Source organism: Mastigoproctus giganteus, chromosome 11 (genome assembly GCF_048544385.1).
Source record: "Mastigoproctus giganteus isolate SK-2022 chromosome 11, ASM4854438v1, whole genome shotgun sequence".
NCBI lineage: Eukaryota > Metazoa > Arthropoda > Arachnida > Uropygi > Thelyphonidae > Mastigoproctus > Mastigoproctus giganteus.
Genome location: NC_143585.1, coordinates 161,813,484 through 161,828,054, shown reverse-complemented (window position 1 = coordinate 161,828,054; position 14,571 = coordinate 161,813,484). Strand labels below are relative to the sequence as shown.

General features: G+C 39.8%; 1 protein-coding gene across 1 annotated transcript in view; it reads left to right on the top strand.

Annotated features, from left to right (window-relative positions):
* Nucleotides 1-14,571, top strand: part of Su(fu) (suppressor of fused domain protein) — a 382,271-nt gene that overhangs the window by 145,396 nt on the left and 222,304 nt on the right. Inside the window, exon 6 of the mRNA XM_090385208.1 lies at nt 13,409-13,568. Coding sequence (XP_090241334.1) covers nt 13,409-13,568 — 160 coding nt within the window. The remainder of the gene's footprint in view (nt 1-13,408; nt 13,569-14,571) is intronic.

The window sequence follows — 14,571 nt, the reverse complement described above, 5'->3', positions numbered from 1 at the left end:
TCAGCATCAAATTGACCTACAGACCTGCTGTTTTCAGTACCGCACTGTAGTATTCTGAATGGACTTAAAAAGGGAAATAGTAAAATAACCGATCATCCGAATAATCTTGGTGATGCGACTCTGAGTGAAATGCACACCGATAAGACAAAAACTGCACAACAGCAGTGTAACTTGTCTCAGTCCCCAGAAAATGCCGACATCACAATAATACAAGACTGAGAGGACCAGAGGTCAACTCCGGCCCCCAAGAAAAAAATCTGAGGATAGTCATCCCCAAATCTGAACAACGAGAAACGAGAAGCCAGACTGGGCCTAACGACTCACAGGAAGGCCCTGGTAAACAAACAGATGCTGAAATTTCACCCAGAAAGGTGAGGGTTCCCCCCACCCTGAATCCTTCACTTTCAGATGGGGATATTGTAAATCAGGTATTGGTACTGCACACCAAACTAGAAGACATCATGAAGGATAATAACAATAGAATCACCACATCAGTAAGAGGGGACATTGTGTCCATATGGTCTAAACTCAAAGCCATATTAATGGCAGAGCACCATGCAAGGGAAAAAGCAATGGCTAAATTAGAAGCCTACTTGGAAGAGAGAGAGAAGTCACAGCTCTCTCTCTTACTCTGCTGCACTGAGGACACCTGCAAATGCACCTGCTGAACAAATTCCAGCACAAGCAAAGAAGAAAACACTCTTCAAACCGCCAAACCTGATCATTCTTAGACCCAAGGAAGGGAAAGCAGCAACTAGCGAGGAAATCAAGAATTTTAGAACGACAAGAATTAAATCCATACAGAAAAGGCGGAGCACAGGAATCGCCATTGAAACTGAAATACAAGGAATAATGAAAAACCTGAAATTCGCAACCTTAGGCCTAACTGCTGAGCCACCCAGGAGAAGAAGACCAACCGCTATTATCTTCGATCTGAACAAGGATACAAATCTGCAGGAGCTGATGGAGGAGATCTACCAAAAGAATCTCAGAGAAACCCTACCAAATCAAGAACCCCAAAACCTCATTAAGGTTAGATACGTCACAAAGTCTAGGAGAGCAAATGCCTCCAACTGGGTGGTGGAATTCACCCTGGCTGCCTGGAAAGTGCTGAAGACTCAATCGAGAATCTACTTTGAGTGGACCTGCCATCGATTCAAGGAATAAGTGGTCGTGCCTAAGTCTTTTAGGTGTTTGTAGGTTTGGCCACACCTGCGCACAACAGGCAGCAACCTGCAGCCACTGCTCTGAGAGAGAGAGCACGCATACAAAGACTGCCCAAATAAAAATAAAGAACCCGTCTGTGCAAACTGTAAATCAGTAAGAATGGAAAGCAATCACTCAATCAGAGACTCAAAATGCCCCTCATACCTAAGGGCAAAAGGAATATACCAAGAAAGAACAGATTATGGCGACACTGACTAAAAAGTACAACTGAGATTAAAATCTTTCACCGTAATGCACAGGGAGCCAGAGCGGTGGCCAACCAACTCAGGGTAAAGGCTGATGAGGAGGGAGCCGACATCTTCCTCCTACAAGAACCATAGGCACATGCGAAAATTGTCAGGGGATACCTGCTGGCATACAAGCGGATGAAGGTACCTACCCCTCAGGCAGCAGTACTGCTCCAAAATTCTTATTTAACGGCTACTAAAGTGACTCAACTCTACTCCCTGGACGGCTTGTGCCCACATAATATCTCCTATTGGCACCTTCTTTGTGGTTTCCCTGTACTGCTGGGCAGGCCAGGAAATAACATATGCAATTAACTACCTTCAGCATGTGCTGGATGCACTCCCAAACCAAAAAATCCTAGTTGGAGCGGACATCAACTGTCATTCACCCATGTGGTATAGCACAACGCAGGACAGGAGAGGAGAGGGACCAATAATGGACAACTCCTGGAAGACTTCCTAGCTGGATCGAGATTCACCGGGTTAAACAAGCCACACCACCTCCTGACGTTCTGCAACACACTCTGGGAGGCAACTATCGACATTTCCCTTGCCACAACGAACATGGCTGCGCACTGCCCTGGCTGGCTGGAAGGTGGAAAACGCGTGGACGACCTCTGACCACTGGGTAATCACCTACAAGATTACAAGAACACTAACAATACCAATCATCAGACAATTGCAACATAGATTTGCGATTGCTAAAGCAAACTGGGACCTCTTCGCGCAACAGTTGGAAGCAGCTACATCTGGTGGCCCACAGGAACAGGAGATTGAATTAGACCCAGATCACCAACAAAGAACAGTTACAAAACTCATTAGCAGTGTAGCTCAGATGGCAGTTAGGAAGAAAAATCCCATGACTGGCACGGTGTCCTGGTGGAATCAGGAGATCCAGACACTCTGAAAGGAAGTTACAAAACGAAGAAAGGATATCCAGCGGGCACGCAGGACCTGGCCTGAGAATGAGGTTGAAGTCTTGAGACAAAGGTATAGGGAAGCCAGGAACCGATACACAGATAAAATTCCCAAGAGCAAAAAGAGTGTCTGGTGACAACAATGGGAAATGAGAACCCTTGGGGGGTGGTATATAAGGTAACCACCAACAACCACCAGAACCCCACAAGGACTACCTACAAGTACATCGGAGCAATCCATTAACAATATTTTGGACATCTTCAAGGAGGCGGTTACCCCAATCACAAAAAAAGCAGCAAACCCTATGCAAGCAAAATGAAAACAACAAGACGGAAGCTGTGGAGCAAGCATTCACATTAGAGGAACTACAAGGAGCAGCAGCACAAATCCGGTGGCGCTTCCGTAGCCAATTGGGAAGGAGCAGCAGTGCATAGCACACGCTTCTTGATTAGACCGGGGTTCGAGCCCGTCACCACCAAATACGGAGGATGTGGAAAGGTCAGGGAATGACCACCGCATATTCCCGGAGCAATATGGCTTTAGTTGCTAATGCTCCTAAAAACCAAATAACAAACAAACAAATCCGGTCCAAAAAATGCCCAGGCAAAGATCTACTAGAGCCGGAGATTATTCAGTGAGTTGTCCAATTGGCTCCAAACCTACTACTAAAGCAGTACAATTAATGCTTGTCAGAGGGATACTTCCCCAAAAAATGGAAAATGGTGACTGTAAAACTGATTCTCAAGAACCCCAGAAAGCACCCACAACTACCAAACTTGTACCGGCCTATCGCCCTCTACACAGTCATGAGCAAACTACTGGAGTGACTACTACACAAACGGATTCAACACTACTACTCTGCTGCCAACCTGGAATCACCCAATCAGTTTGGCTTTAGGCCTGGACTATCAACTGTGGACGCCATGAGGAACCTTCTGGTTGCTGTTGAGGAATGTCAGAAAAAATACTTCCTAGCCAAAGCAGTGGACTTTGCCGGTTTTTCGACTCCCTTTGGTGGCCGAGCATCCTGGGCAGACTCCGACAAGCGAAAATCCCAGCCAACTTATACAACAGCATTAAAACTGTTGTACTTATCTTTAACTTACCTCTCCCAACGAGCTATAGTAGTGACACCATACCACCGAATCACCAGAACAGTACACCGAGATGTCCGCAGGGGTCCATCCTAGTCCCCCTACTGTGGAACATAGTCTTCAATGAGTTCCTGCACATAAATCTTGGGGAAGTGCATTCACAGGCCTTCGCTGATGATTTAATCCTTAGAGTGACTGCAGACTCAAGATCTCAGCTGAAGGACCAAGCAAACAATGCCCTAAAAATCCTACAGAAGTGGGCAGAGGACAACTTTCTCCAAATATCAACAGAGAAAACCAAATCAATCCTACTGAAAGGAACCCTCAATGTCAGAAGGCCATCCCAAATAAAAATAAAGGGCACCACAATCAACTTTGACACTGAAATGAAATACCTTCCTTGGTGTCGTTTTTGACACAAAACTATGATTCCAACCCCACCTCAAACAAGTCAGGAACAAAATAAGGAAATACTCTGCCATGGCTGCAAGGATCACACGCTGCAACTGGGGCCTCAAAAAACGCATCCTGATGTTGTTATTACAAGACCACTTTTATTCCAATGATCACCTATGCGGCCGCTGTTTGGTATCAGAAGACCACTATGGTCGTCAATAGAAGAACACTAGAATCAACCCATCAGCCAGTCTTACTCACAGTGACTCGAGCCTGCAACACAGTCAGCACGGCGGCCCTCCAGGTGCTGGTCGGTGTCCTCCCATTGGACCTGGAGGCAATCCGACGCGGCCTAATCTACTACTACTCCAAAGGGATCCCTATCACATTCCAAGGATATACAATCAAACCAATAAACGGAAAAGGTGTGGAAAAACTGCAACTACAAAAACACCTCCAACAAGAATGGCAGAACGGGTGGATGGCCTCCACCAAGGGGGAGGTCACAAGGAAATTTTTACCATACGTTGACAAGGTCTACCCAAAATCACCGGCTTGGCTTCAGCCGGGACGGGCACTCACCTTTCTACTAACAGGCCATGGGGCCCTTCAATGACAAGCTCACCACGCTAAGGCTCCTTGATGACCCATGCTGCACCTGTGGAGATGTTGAGAGCTGGTCACATCTTATGTATCAGTGTCCAAGGTACGAAGATCTGCAGGGATTATTCTACACAAGAATGACATACATCCCACAGGACCAGGAGCATCACGTTTTGGACTCACATGATGAATACAAAATCCTCTCAAAATATGCCCAGGACCTCTTTGCGAGAAGAGGAACTCGATACGCGCTGACAAACTATCAAGTGACTGGAACCAGTTACATTCTCCATGCCACCGTTCCTCTAACAGAAAATGACTATTAACCAGAATGGTACATTCTTCGAAGAATGATTGCAGCTTTGTACAATGCCTACAAGCCAGATTGAACCCCAAAACCGTCAAAGAAAGCCAACTTTACCCAATCAACAACCTGGATGGGTTACACTCCAAAAAAGAAAGACGGAATCCCTAACAAGCCTACAACTCGGAATGGACCCTGAACTCCTAAAAAGGAAAACTTTTCTAAACTTGAACCTACTACTGAATTCCTACAGCAGACTCTGACTCAGATATCAGCTCTGCTGCACATGCATCATTGGAGATCCATCATAGTGACCACTATCTGGGACTGACCTGTGGAAAGGGGTCAGACTGACCTTCTGGATAGGACATTGTCCTACCTTTGGCCAGGCCATGATACTGATGTCACCGGACTTAAAGGAAACACATCGGATTCGACCAACTGTAGCCTATGCACTATTTGGCGATCAGTACCCACTCTGCCTATACACTAGCGTATGCTCTACATGTCAAAATTTAACTGTGCAAATTGAACCTCGCCCATTGACTTTCAGCCTCCAACCTAGTGGACTTCTTTTTTTTTTTTTTTTTTTTTTAAGGTCCTAGCCACTGAAATCTCAGGAAATTAGGTGGCTGGACCTGCCAGAGTAAAAAAAAAAAAGGTAAAGTGCAGCCATTATCAACCCACCGCAGGATGTAAGCCTCCTCAACAATTCATGCTGAGGGAAGTGGACCATAATCTGCCACGCTGGTCCAGTGCGGGTTGGCAGATCGACCGTATTCAGCATCAGGAGTTTGAACCCCGGTCTACTCAAAGAGCGTGTGCTACTGCACTCCCGCTCCTGACCACCCGGCTACGGTGGGTTCCTGGCGTAAGTGGGGCAATGTTGGGCCCCAACAGGGGTCCAGCGGCTAAACGACCAGAAGTACAGCAGTACATGACACTAAACGATCCAAGACCCACACACTTTTTAATCTCTGGCATTTACAGCATACTGTAAACAATGCAGAGATGAGGGAACCCCTGGTGCCGCTTGACCCTAAATACTCTTACTCCAAGTCTGGCCTAATTTATAGAGCCTGTTAAAACCTACAGTAATAAGAGGCGGATTTGAACTAATATTCTAGGAGCCGCCCTAACAATAACACGTGTCCACACAAGGATGTAGAGCTGCTGGAACGAGTACAGAGAAGGGCAACAAGATTAGTGAATGGAACAAAGGGGTGCTCTTACGAAGAAAGGCTTAAGTTTTACAAATTACAGTGTCTGGAGACTAGGCACCAGCGAGGTGATCTGATAGAAGTGTATAAAGCCTTGAATGGTTTGAGCATGCTCAATGCTGATGGGATTCTTCCTCTTTGCTCAGAATAATCACCTGAGAGGGCATAAATTCAAATTGAGGAAAGACAGATGTAGGATAGACGTGCAGAAATTTGCATTTAGCCAGCGGGTGGTTGGTTGGTGGAACAGACTTCCATCCCTTGTCGTGGAAGTTGATAGCCTAAATAAGTTTAAGGCTCAGCTGGACAGGTATTTCGAACGAACAGAGGGATGAAGTGGAAGTGGTGTGTTTTTTTTTTTTTTTTTTTTTGGCTGATGCTGCATAAGCTTGCTTCCTTGCATCAAATGCCTCTGCTAATGCTAATTCCCCCTCCCCTTTACAATAATATCTGGATACGATAGTATCTCGAGTTCTAACTTAGAATTTTTTAATTGTATGACGTCACAATCATACTTCCCGAAGTAAGTACGATTACATCAATACAAGTACAGTCAGTCCTCGTATAGCACGATAGTTGCATTCCTAGAAACCCTCGTGCAATGCAAAATCGTGCAATATAAACAACAGGCCCTATGGGAAAAATTGGGTTAGGTGCCGACCACCCAAGATTGAACACACATTTGTAACGAAAACATTACCAAACACAATAAATAATCATAATAAAATACTTACGTATTTTATTACGACAATTACTTAATAAAATATTGCTAATGCTTTTGCTTCTATCATAAGCAAACTTGTTTTTTGTTTGATTTTCTATCCAAACAGATGATAGCCGTTCCATCTCTTCCAATTGTTTGTCTTAATCTAATGGATTTTAATTACACTTTGAGTTGTTCCTGCTATGAAAGTTGTTTTTATTTTCTCTGCATTCTTTGTAATTCTCGGCATTGCCTCATTTAGGTCTGTAGCACGTGCAATATCACATGGTCTTTCATTTCGCTCAAAGCGTTTCAGAATTTCATATTTTTTCTCTATCAACAGAGGCGAACTGGCCATAAACCTTACTGGGGAAACCCCTGTGGGCCAGAGGCAGGTGTGATTTTGGCCATAAACCATAGTATGAGGCCACTACAAATTTTCCCGGGTAAGAATTTTTGACCCAGTCCGCCTCTGTTTATCGATATTGCTTTTCTTTTTCTCTCTGAATCTGTAGTGTCTTCACCAGGATGCTTCCTTTTCACACCTTTTAAGTATTTTACTCATTTTTAGGGAATAAAGCGCAATTACAAAACGAGGAGGCACGCTTGATACACATTATCAAAGCTGCGCGCGTGTAGCAACTAAATAAACAACACAGTAAAGGCAGAGATACACTATTAACACCTCACATTTTACTAAAGCACATTTCTAGGGGTTACTACCATATAACAATAAAAACAATTTCCAGTTGCGTTTCTGCTAGTGGAATCTGTTATAAACTGGTAGTAAACTCGATCTAATTGCATTTGCGATTATACCGATATCTGGAATTGTGTTGGTTTTTAAGTTATTATGGGGAAATGTGTTTCCCCTTCACTGATATAAAAAACATAAATACATTTTCAGAATCTTCTGTTCATTCCTATCGTGTTGCGTTTGGTTGGGGTGATTCTACGTTCGACTGTCATTTCTTGTAAACACAAAGGCGAATCGTGCATAAGCGAATTCGGTTCGTGTTATATAAGATATCGTTCCCCTATTTATAAATCGTTTATGATCAAATTCGTGTAGTGTAAACACATCTTATACGAGGACTGACTGTATTATTATTAGCCATATGGTGCAAGGAAGCCTGAGGCTTATGCTGCACCAGCCAAAAAAAAAATTTCTGAATTACCCAGAGAGAGAGAGAGAGTCAGAAGTAGAAGGGAATCACCAAGAAAGAGAAGAATGATGATATCCAGCTCAGGACCCTGGGTGTGCCAAGCCCATACTCATGACTGCAACAATAGAAATATTTGTCAACAATTTATTTTTTCGTCTCGCATTTTCGTAACATTCCATTGTTATGCCCCGAACAGCTGCGTATGTTGTTTCAACTACAAGATTGGTACTTCAATCGACGCTGTTTACTAGACATTTAGATACATTGCAATCGCAGATATACATCAATTACTTTAGTTCGAATCAAATTTTAATCTGTGATTTTGATATAATTAAACTGTGATTGCTTGTCAGTAATGTGGTGTTTGTGAAATAATTGTATACTGTCATTATTTTAACATTAAAAAATAAATATTTCCTTTTGTTTTCTTATATTGCTATCCACAAGCTACAAACTGCTCATCGTTGCCTGAACACCTGACTGATCTTTATACAGTAGTTTCCACATCAAATACTTTGATGACAAGGTGCCTCCGTAGCCAGATGGGAAGGAGCAGCAGTGCGTAGCACATGCTTCTTGATTAGACCAGGGTTCGAGCCCGTCACCACCAAATACGGAGGATGCAGAAAGGTTAGGGAATGACTACCGCATATCCCGGAGCAATATGGCCTTAGTTGCTAATGCTCCTAAAAACCAAATAACAAACAAACACACTTTGATGACAAATCAATCAGAAAGAAAATGCCTTTACCGAATCCCAATATTTCACCGTACAATCAATCCATTCAACGACAGTGCACACTGCACGGAGACAAGTGTTACCCAAATTATGGACTTTAGCCTTTAAGTATTATTATTATTATTAAAATTATTTAAGCATATTAAGATTATTAGTGCTAAAACTTAAACGTTTGATTATAATTTATGATTTTTTGCAAATTTTAATTTGTGATTTTGATATAATTAAACTGTAATTGCTGTCAGTAATGTGGTGTTTGTGAAATAATTGTATACTGTCATTATTTTAACATTAAAAAATAAATATTTCCTTTTGTTTTCTCATTGCCGCCCACAAGCTTTGTAGCTTGTGGGCGGCAATGTTGCCTGAACACATGACTGATCTTTATACAGTAGTTTCCACATCAAATACTTTAGCAATAATCCTTAATTCATGCTGAATTTTGGATATTGCTGATATAATTAATGCATAGTTTTTTTTTTTTTTTTTTTGAATTATTGCCTGTATGCAATTATATTTTGGAACATTTTCTTTACAGTGAAAGCGTCGGCGCGGTTTCCAAATCTGCCAACATTTCATCTTCGGAAAGTTTACCTCAAAGTTTTTTCATTCCTCCCCTCGACGTCACTACTGTCACTAGTTCTTTGAATTCTGTGCAAAATATCGGAATCACTCGGATATTCAGCTACTGTGACCATTTAAACATAAACAGGAGAAATTTACTGGAAGGCGTGGATCACTCACTTCTCCGAAAAACATATGACTTCTTGTCGGAGTAAAGGGGAAACCACAACACAGGTTGACCAGAGGATATTATCTGTGTCGGGAATATTTTTAATCCTCTGACTGGATATGGAAAGCATATTAAATAGTGCGACTTCTCGGAATGTGGCTCCATAGGTTTTACGGACACCAGTAACGTTGAGGAACGGGAACCCTTTCACCCTTAATTCGCTCTTTCTAATTGCCTAGGCCAGAAGTGAGAACATGGCATACAAAGTTGTCTCTGGTTATCCGTTGTTCTACGGAAATTATTCTAAATGTTTTCATAGAAACCAAGGGGAATTCAAAAAAATTCGGTATGAAGTTCATTAAACAGAGGTCTGACTGTAATTAACTCAAAAATTAAGCAATTTTAAAATACATACTGGTCGATTGTGCCTTAAAATGCTGGGGATAGGACCCTGCTCACCCCACCGTAGTTCCGGCTCTCAATAATTAAATTCAGGATTTCATTTGTAAAATAAATAATTGTTTCAACAATGGGCTCACAAATTTAAAAAAAAAAATTACAATGGGCTCTCGCGAGCCCACTATAGCTCACCACTGGGAATACCCCTTGATCAGCTTGCTGTTGACCAGTGCGATTTCTCGGTATGTGGGACATGTGATTGGATAGGTTTTACGAGTACCACTAAGTTGTAGAATGGTAATCCCTTTACCTTTCTTAATTCATGCAGCAGCACTAATTGCCTAAATTGCCAGAAGTGCGAACAGTGTGTACCGAGTCTTAACCTTCCCCAATATTACTACCATCTGTGGGCACATCAAACGTTATTTGTTGGTAATATAACAGATTAGTACCGTATCTACTAACCTTAATTGTAATGAAGCGTTACTTATTGTGAGTAAACACTAAAACCTGAACATATATAGAAATTGTGATATGTTGTGAAAATTTAAGAATTCATTTTGAAATCTGTATATAAAAATTTTTTTCAAACAGCTGATATATTAGTGGAGGTAAAAATCATGATGACCTATGTAATTATCAGTGAATTGCTAATCTTGCATATGAGAGTTGCAAATTTCTCCCGTTTTGGCTGGAGCATATTAAAAAGTTGTGTGCTCTGTGGTCAAATCTGCACCCTGTGCAATCAATTCTGCCGCTTTGGAAAATGGCCAAACGTATTTTCTGATTTGTAGGAGGTTCAGGTATATCATGCAGTATGTATACAGCATAGTAAAAACAGAGTACTGTATTATAAAATATCATTTATTTTTTATTCATTTATTGTTTATATATTAAATATATTTTAAATTACTTTTCAAAATTATCTGCCTTGAAATAATGTGCTTAAATTCTTTATTACTCTTGGTACAAAATTACAGTTGTACTCTATTGTATAATATTATATTTTATAAACATATACTGCATTTATAAAACATATATTTAGTATGTTTATTCTTGTAGCAGTGGAATCCTTTATCCCACACTCCACTTTAAAATTTCGTCCTTTATCTAAACCTTGGTTTTCCAATAAATGTGCTAAGGGCGTTCAGGAGAAGAATGTTGCATATCGTAATTGGCTTGTTTCCAATTTTTCAGTTTCATTTTCTGCCTACACCAAAGCTCACAACAATGGTAAAGCAGTTATTAATCAGTTCAAACTAGATTTTAAACAGGCTAAGAGTAGAAGACTTGCTTCTTGCATTAATGGTATGTGGGACAAAGCTATTGGCTGCAACCTTTTCCCATCTCTGCTTCCACCTCTGTCAAAACCAGATGGTTCCGTTGTTACTTCAGCCAAGGATAAAGCTGACCTACTAGCATCCTATTTTTCTTCCCACTCGTGTATTAATGACCTTGGTAAAGCACATCCCACCATTTCCAACATGCTCCATTCAATGCCTCCTGTGGTCTTCTGTCAGAAGGATTTTGACGAATATTGATGCTAAGCAAGCTCCAGGTCCTGATGGTATTTCTCCACTTGTTCTCAAAACCTGTGCTCCTGAACTTACTCCTGTTCTTCGCCACCTTTTTTCTCTTTCTTACTTCAAACGTGTTTTTCCTTCTGCTTGGAAATTTGCTCATATCCAGCTAGTTCCTTAAATGGGCGACAAATCCCTCCTATCCAATTATTGTCGCATTGTACTTACTTCTACCCTTTCTTAGGTAATAGAGAAATCAATTAACCACCAACACAAGCTATCAAGAAACCTTCCATCTGATCAACGATCACTAGTATGGATTCTTTCAATGTCAATCCACTCACGATATTCTGGCTTAGTTACACATCAATAGAAAAGTTTGGTGAAACTCAAGCAATTGCTGTTGACATTTCAAATGCTTTTGATTGTGTTTGGTATAAGGGTCTTCCAAATCTGCCCTACCATGGAATATTGTTCCCACATCTGAGGTGGTGCCCCCAAAACCTCTCTCAGTCGTCTGGATTCCATTCAAAAGAGGGCAGTTAGGTTAAATAGCAGTCTCTTGTCTTTCCTTTCTGTTTCATAGACGTTCTGTTTCTGCTGAATGCCTTTTCTAGAAATACTTCCTTGGGCATGTTCTTCTGAATTGGCTTCTGTAATTCCTGCTCTCTCTTCCAAAGCAGTCCAAATATATGCTGCAACCAGTTACCATCATTTTACTGTACAACTTCAAAGTTGTACAGTACAGTACAGTAGCTCTCTGTCTTCTAACTTCTCCACAAATGCTGGTGTCCTTCAAGGTTCAGTTCTTTCCCTCCATTCTTTTCCTCTTGTATATTAATGACCTTATTTCTTTGATCAGAAATCCTATCCATAGTTTTGCCGATGATAGCACATTGCATTCCACTTTCCATTTTGAGAATCCTTGCCCTGCTCAATCAGCTTCAACTTCTCGAATATCTGCTACCAATTCCTTAAATGCCGATCTCCAGGTAATTCTCCAGTGGGGCAAAGAGAACTTAGTTGATTTCAATCCTCCTAAACCTCAGTCTTGTCTTATATCTCGCAAAAAGGGTTTTTCTGCTCTTATGCTTATCTTTGGTGACACTCCAATTTCTAGGCAAGTTAAAAATCTAATCTTCTAATCTCTCTTGATATAAGCACATTATAAATATTGCTTCCTCTGCATCTAAAAAACTTTGTTTTCTCTTTCGCTCTCAGCGTTACTTTTCTTCCAAACAGCTGTTCACTATGTACAAATCGCAAATCTATCCTACCATGGAATATTGTCCCACATCTGAGGTGGTGCCCCAAAACCTCTCCCAGGCTTCTAGATTTTATTCAGAAGAAGGTAGTTAGGTTAATTAATGACTCATCTCTAAAAGAGTCTCTCTACTCTCTGTCTCATAGAGTCTTCTGAATTGGCTTCTATAATTCTTGCTCTCTTTCAAAACAGTCCGAACATGTGCTTCCACCAGCCAACATCCATTTATTGTCCAACTTCAAACTCACAGAACCAACTTTTCATCTTCCTCAATTATTCATTCAACTGCCGTTTTCTGGAACAACCTTTCTTCATATGTCTTTCCCGAAAATTACAGTCTACAGAAGTTCAAGTCAAATATCTTCTCTCGTCTTCTCAACCTCCAACCCAAGCACGGTACTAAGTACTATAGATTCTAATACCTCTCGTGTTTGGGGTTTTCATAAAATAAAAATAAAAGAGTGTAATTATATTCATAATAATAGAAACTTTTTTTAAAATTTTATGGCATAAATTTGTTAATATTCGTTTCATTCCTTGTACTTTCAAAACATCATATCTTGTGGTTCACATTTTATTGAATGTGATTCCAATTCACAAGCTTTCATTCTTAACATTGAAAGTTTGTTAATTGAATATATTGTATAATTTTAGTTTCTGAATAAAATAAAAGTTGTCAATCACTTTTATTCATAATAATGAAAACCTTTTTTTGTTGCGGTTCTCTCTCTCTCTCATGCATGCGCACATTAAAAAATATGAAGATTATTACTAATCATTACGGATTATTATTATTACAGATTATACGAATCTGTTATTAATCTTATTATCCTAATAATCTTATTAATTATATATATATTTTTTATGCATATCTTAATATTTCATGATAATTCAGGAATCAGTGGACCAAGGAATTGAAACTGAAGGTTCAAACTTAAGTGGTGTTAGTGCACGATGTTCTTGGTTAGAAAAAACTCCTGTCATGAGGAATCATACAGATAAAGAGCCACATGAAAGTGACACTGAACTATCAGTTCCACAGATTTCACTCCTTGGTATGTTTTAAATTGCAGTGTGTTGTTATTTTCTGTGTATATAAATTATATTTCTCACTTTTTTTCCGTTTTTCAGGAATTTGCAATCACTATGTTTAAAATGTATTGCTGTATGTTTTTTACTTCTCAGCTTTCAGTTAGTTAATTTATATTTTCAATATTTTATTCAGAACAGAAATTATTTTTTATTATATTTTATCCAATGTAATAGTATGTAGTATTATTAGGATAAGAAACATCTAGATATTCCTTGTCTAAAGTAACAATTACCAGAGGAATTATCCAATATGAGAAATGAAGACAACTGCTACATCATTCTATAACACATTTTCTTCTCAAGGATTGAGAACAGAGATAAGAATGTAGAATACAGAACTAAGAGAGAGATCACATATTTAAAACCACCACTGATTATTTAACTAGAATGGCATAATGTGTGGTTACTCCATCATACCCCTACATTTTACATAGAAAAGTGTGCAGGGATTGGCGAGCAAATGAGCAGGGACGAAGCCCCCTAGTATGTTATTATTTCTTATATATGATTTTTTTAATTTTCTATTTCTCTCTCTCTCTCTCTCTCTCTCTCTCTCTCTCTCTCTCTCTCTCTCTCTCTCCATTTTATTATTTTGATCTTTAACTAATTTTTTCTTCTCCTTTATATTTCTATATATATATATATATATATATATATATATATACATAAATGGGTTTTTAATGTTACTCTTTAAAAGAAAAGTTTAAAGATTCACAAGAAAAGAGGTAAACAGTAGATGAAATCGTTTTGGCAAAAGCAAGATTAATAAATTAGGTATGACAGATTCATCTAAAAGTGCAAAGCAGTATTAAAGGATGCAAGAGTATATGTAATTTGTATTAATATTAAATTAAATTGAATAAGTATAAATGGATGTGAAAGTTACACAAGTGCCAGTAACTATAAGAATGAGGAAAGTAGAAAAAGAAGAGTAGTAGAATACTGAGAGAGATGAAAGAATGTTAA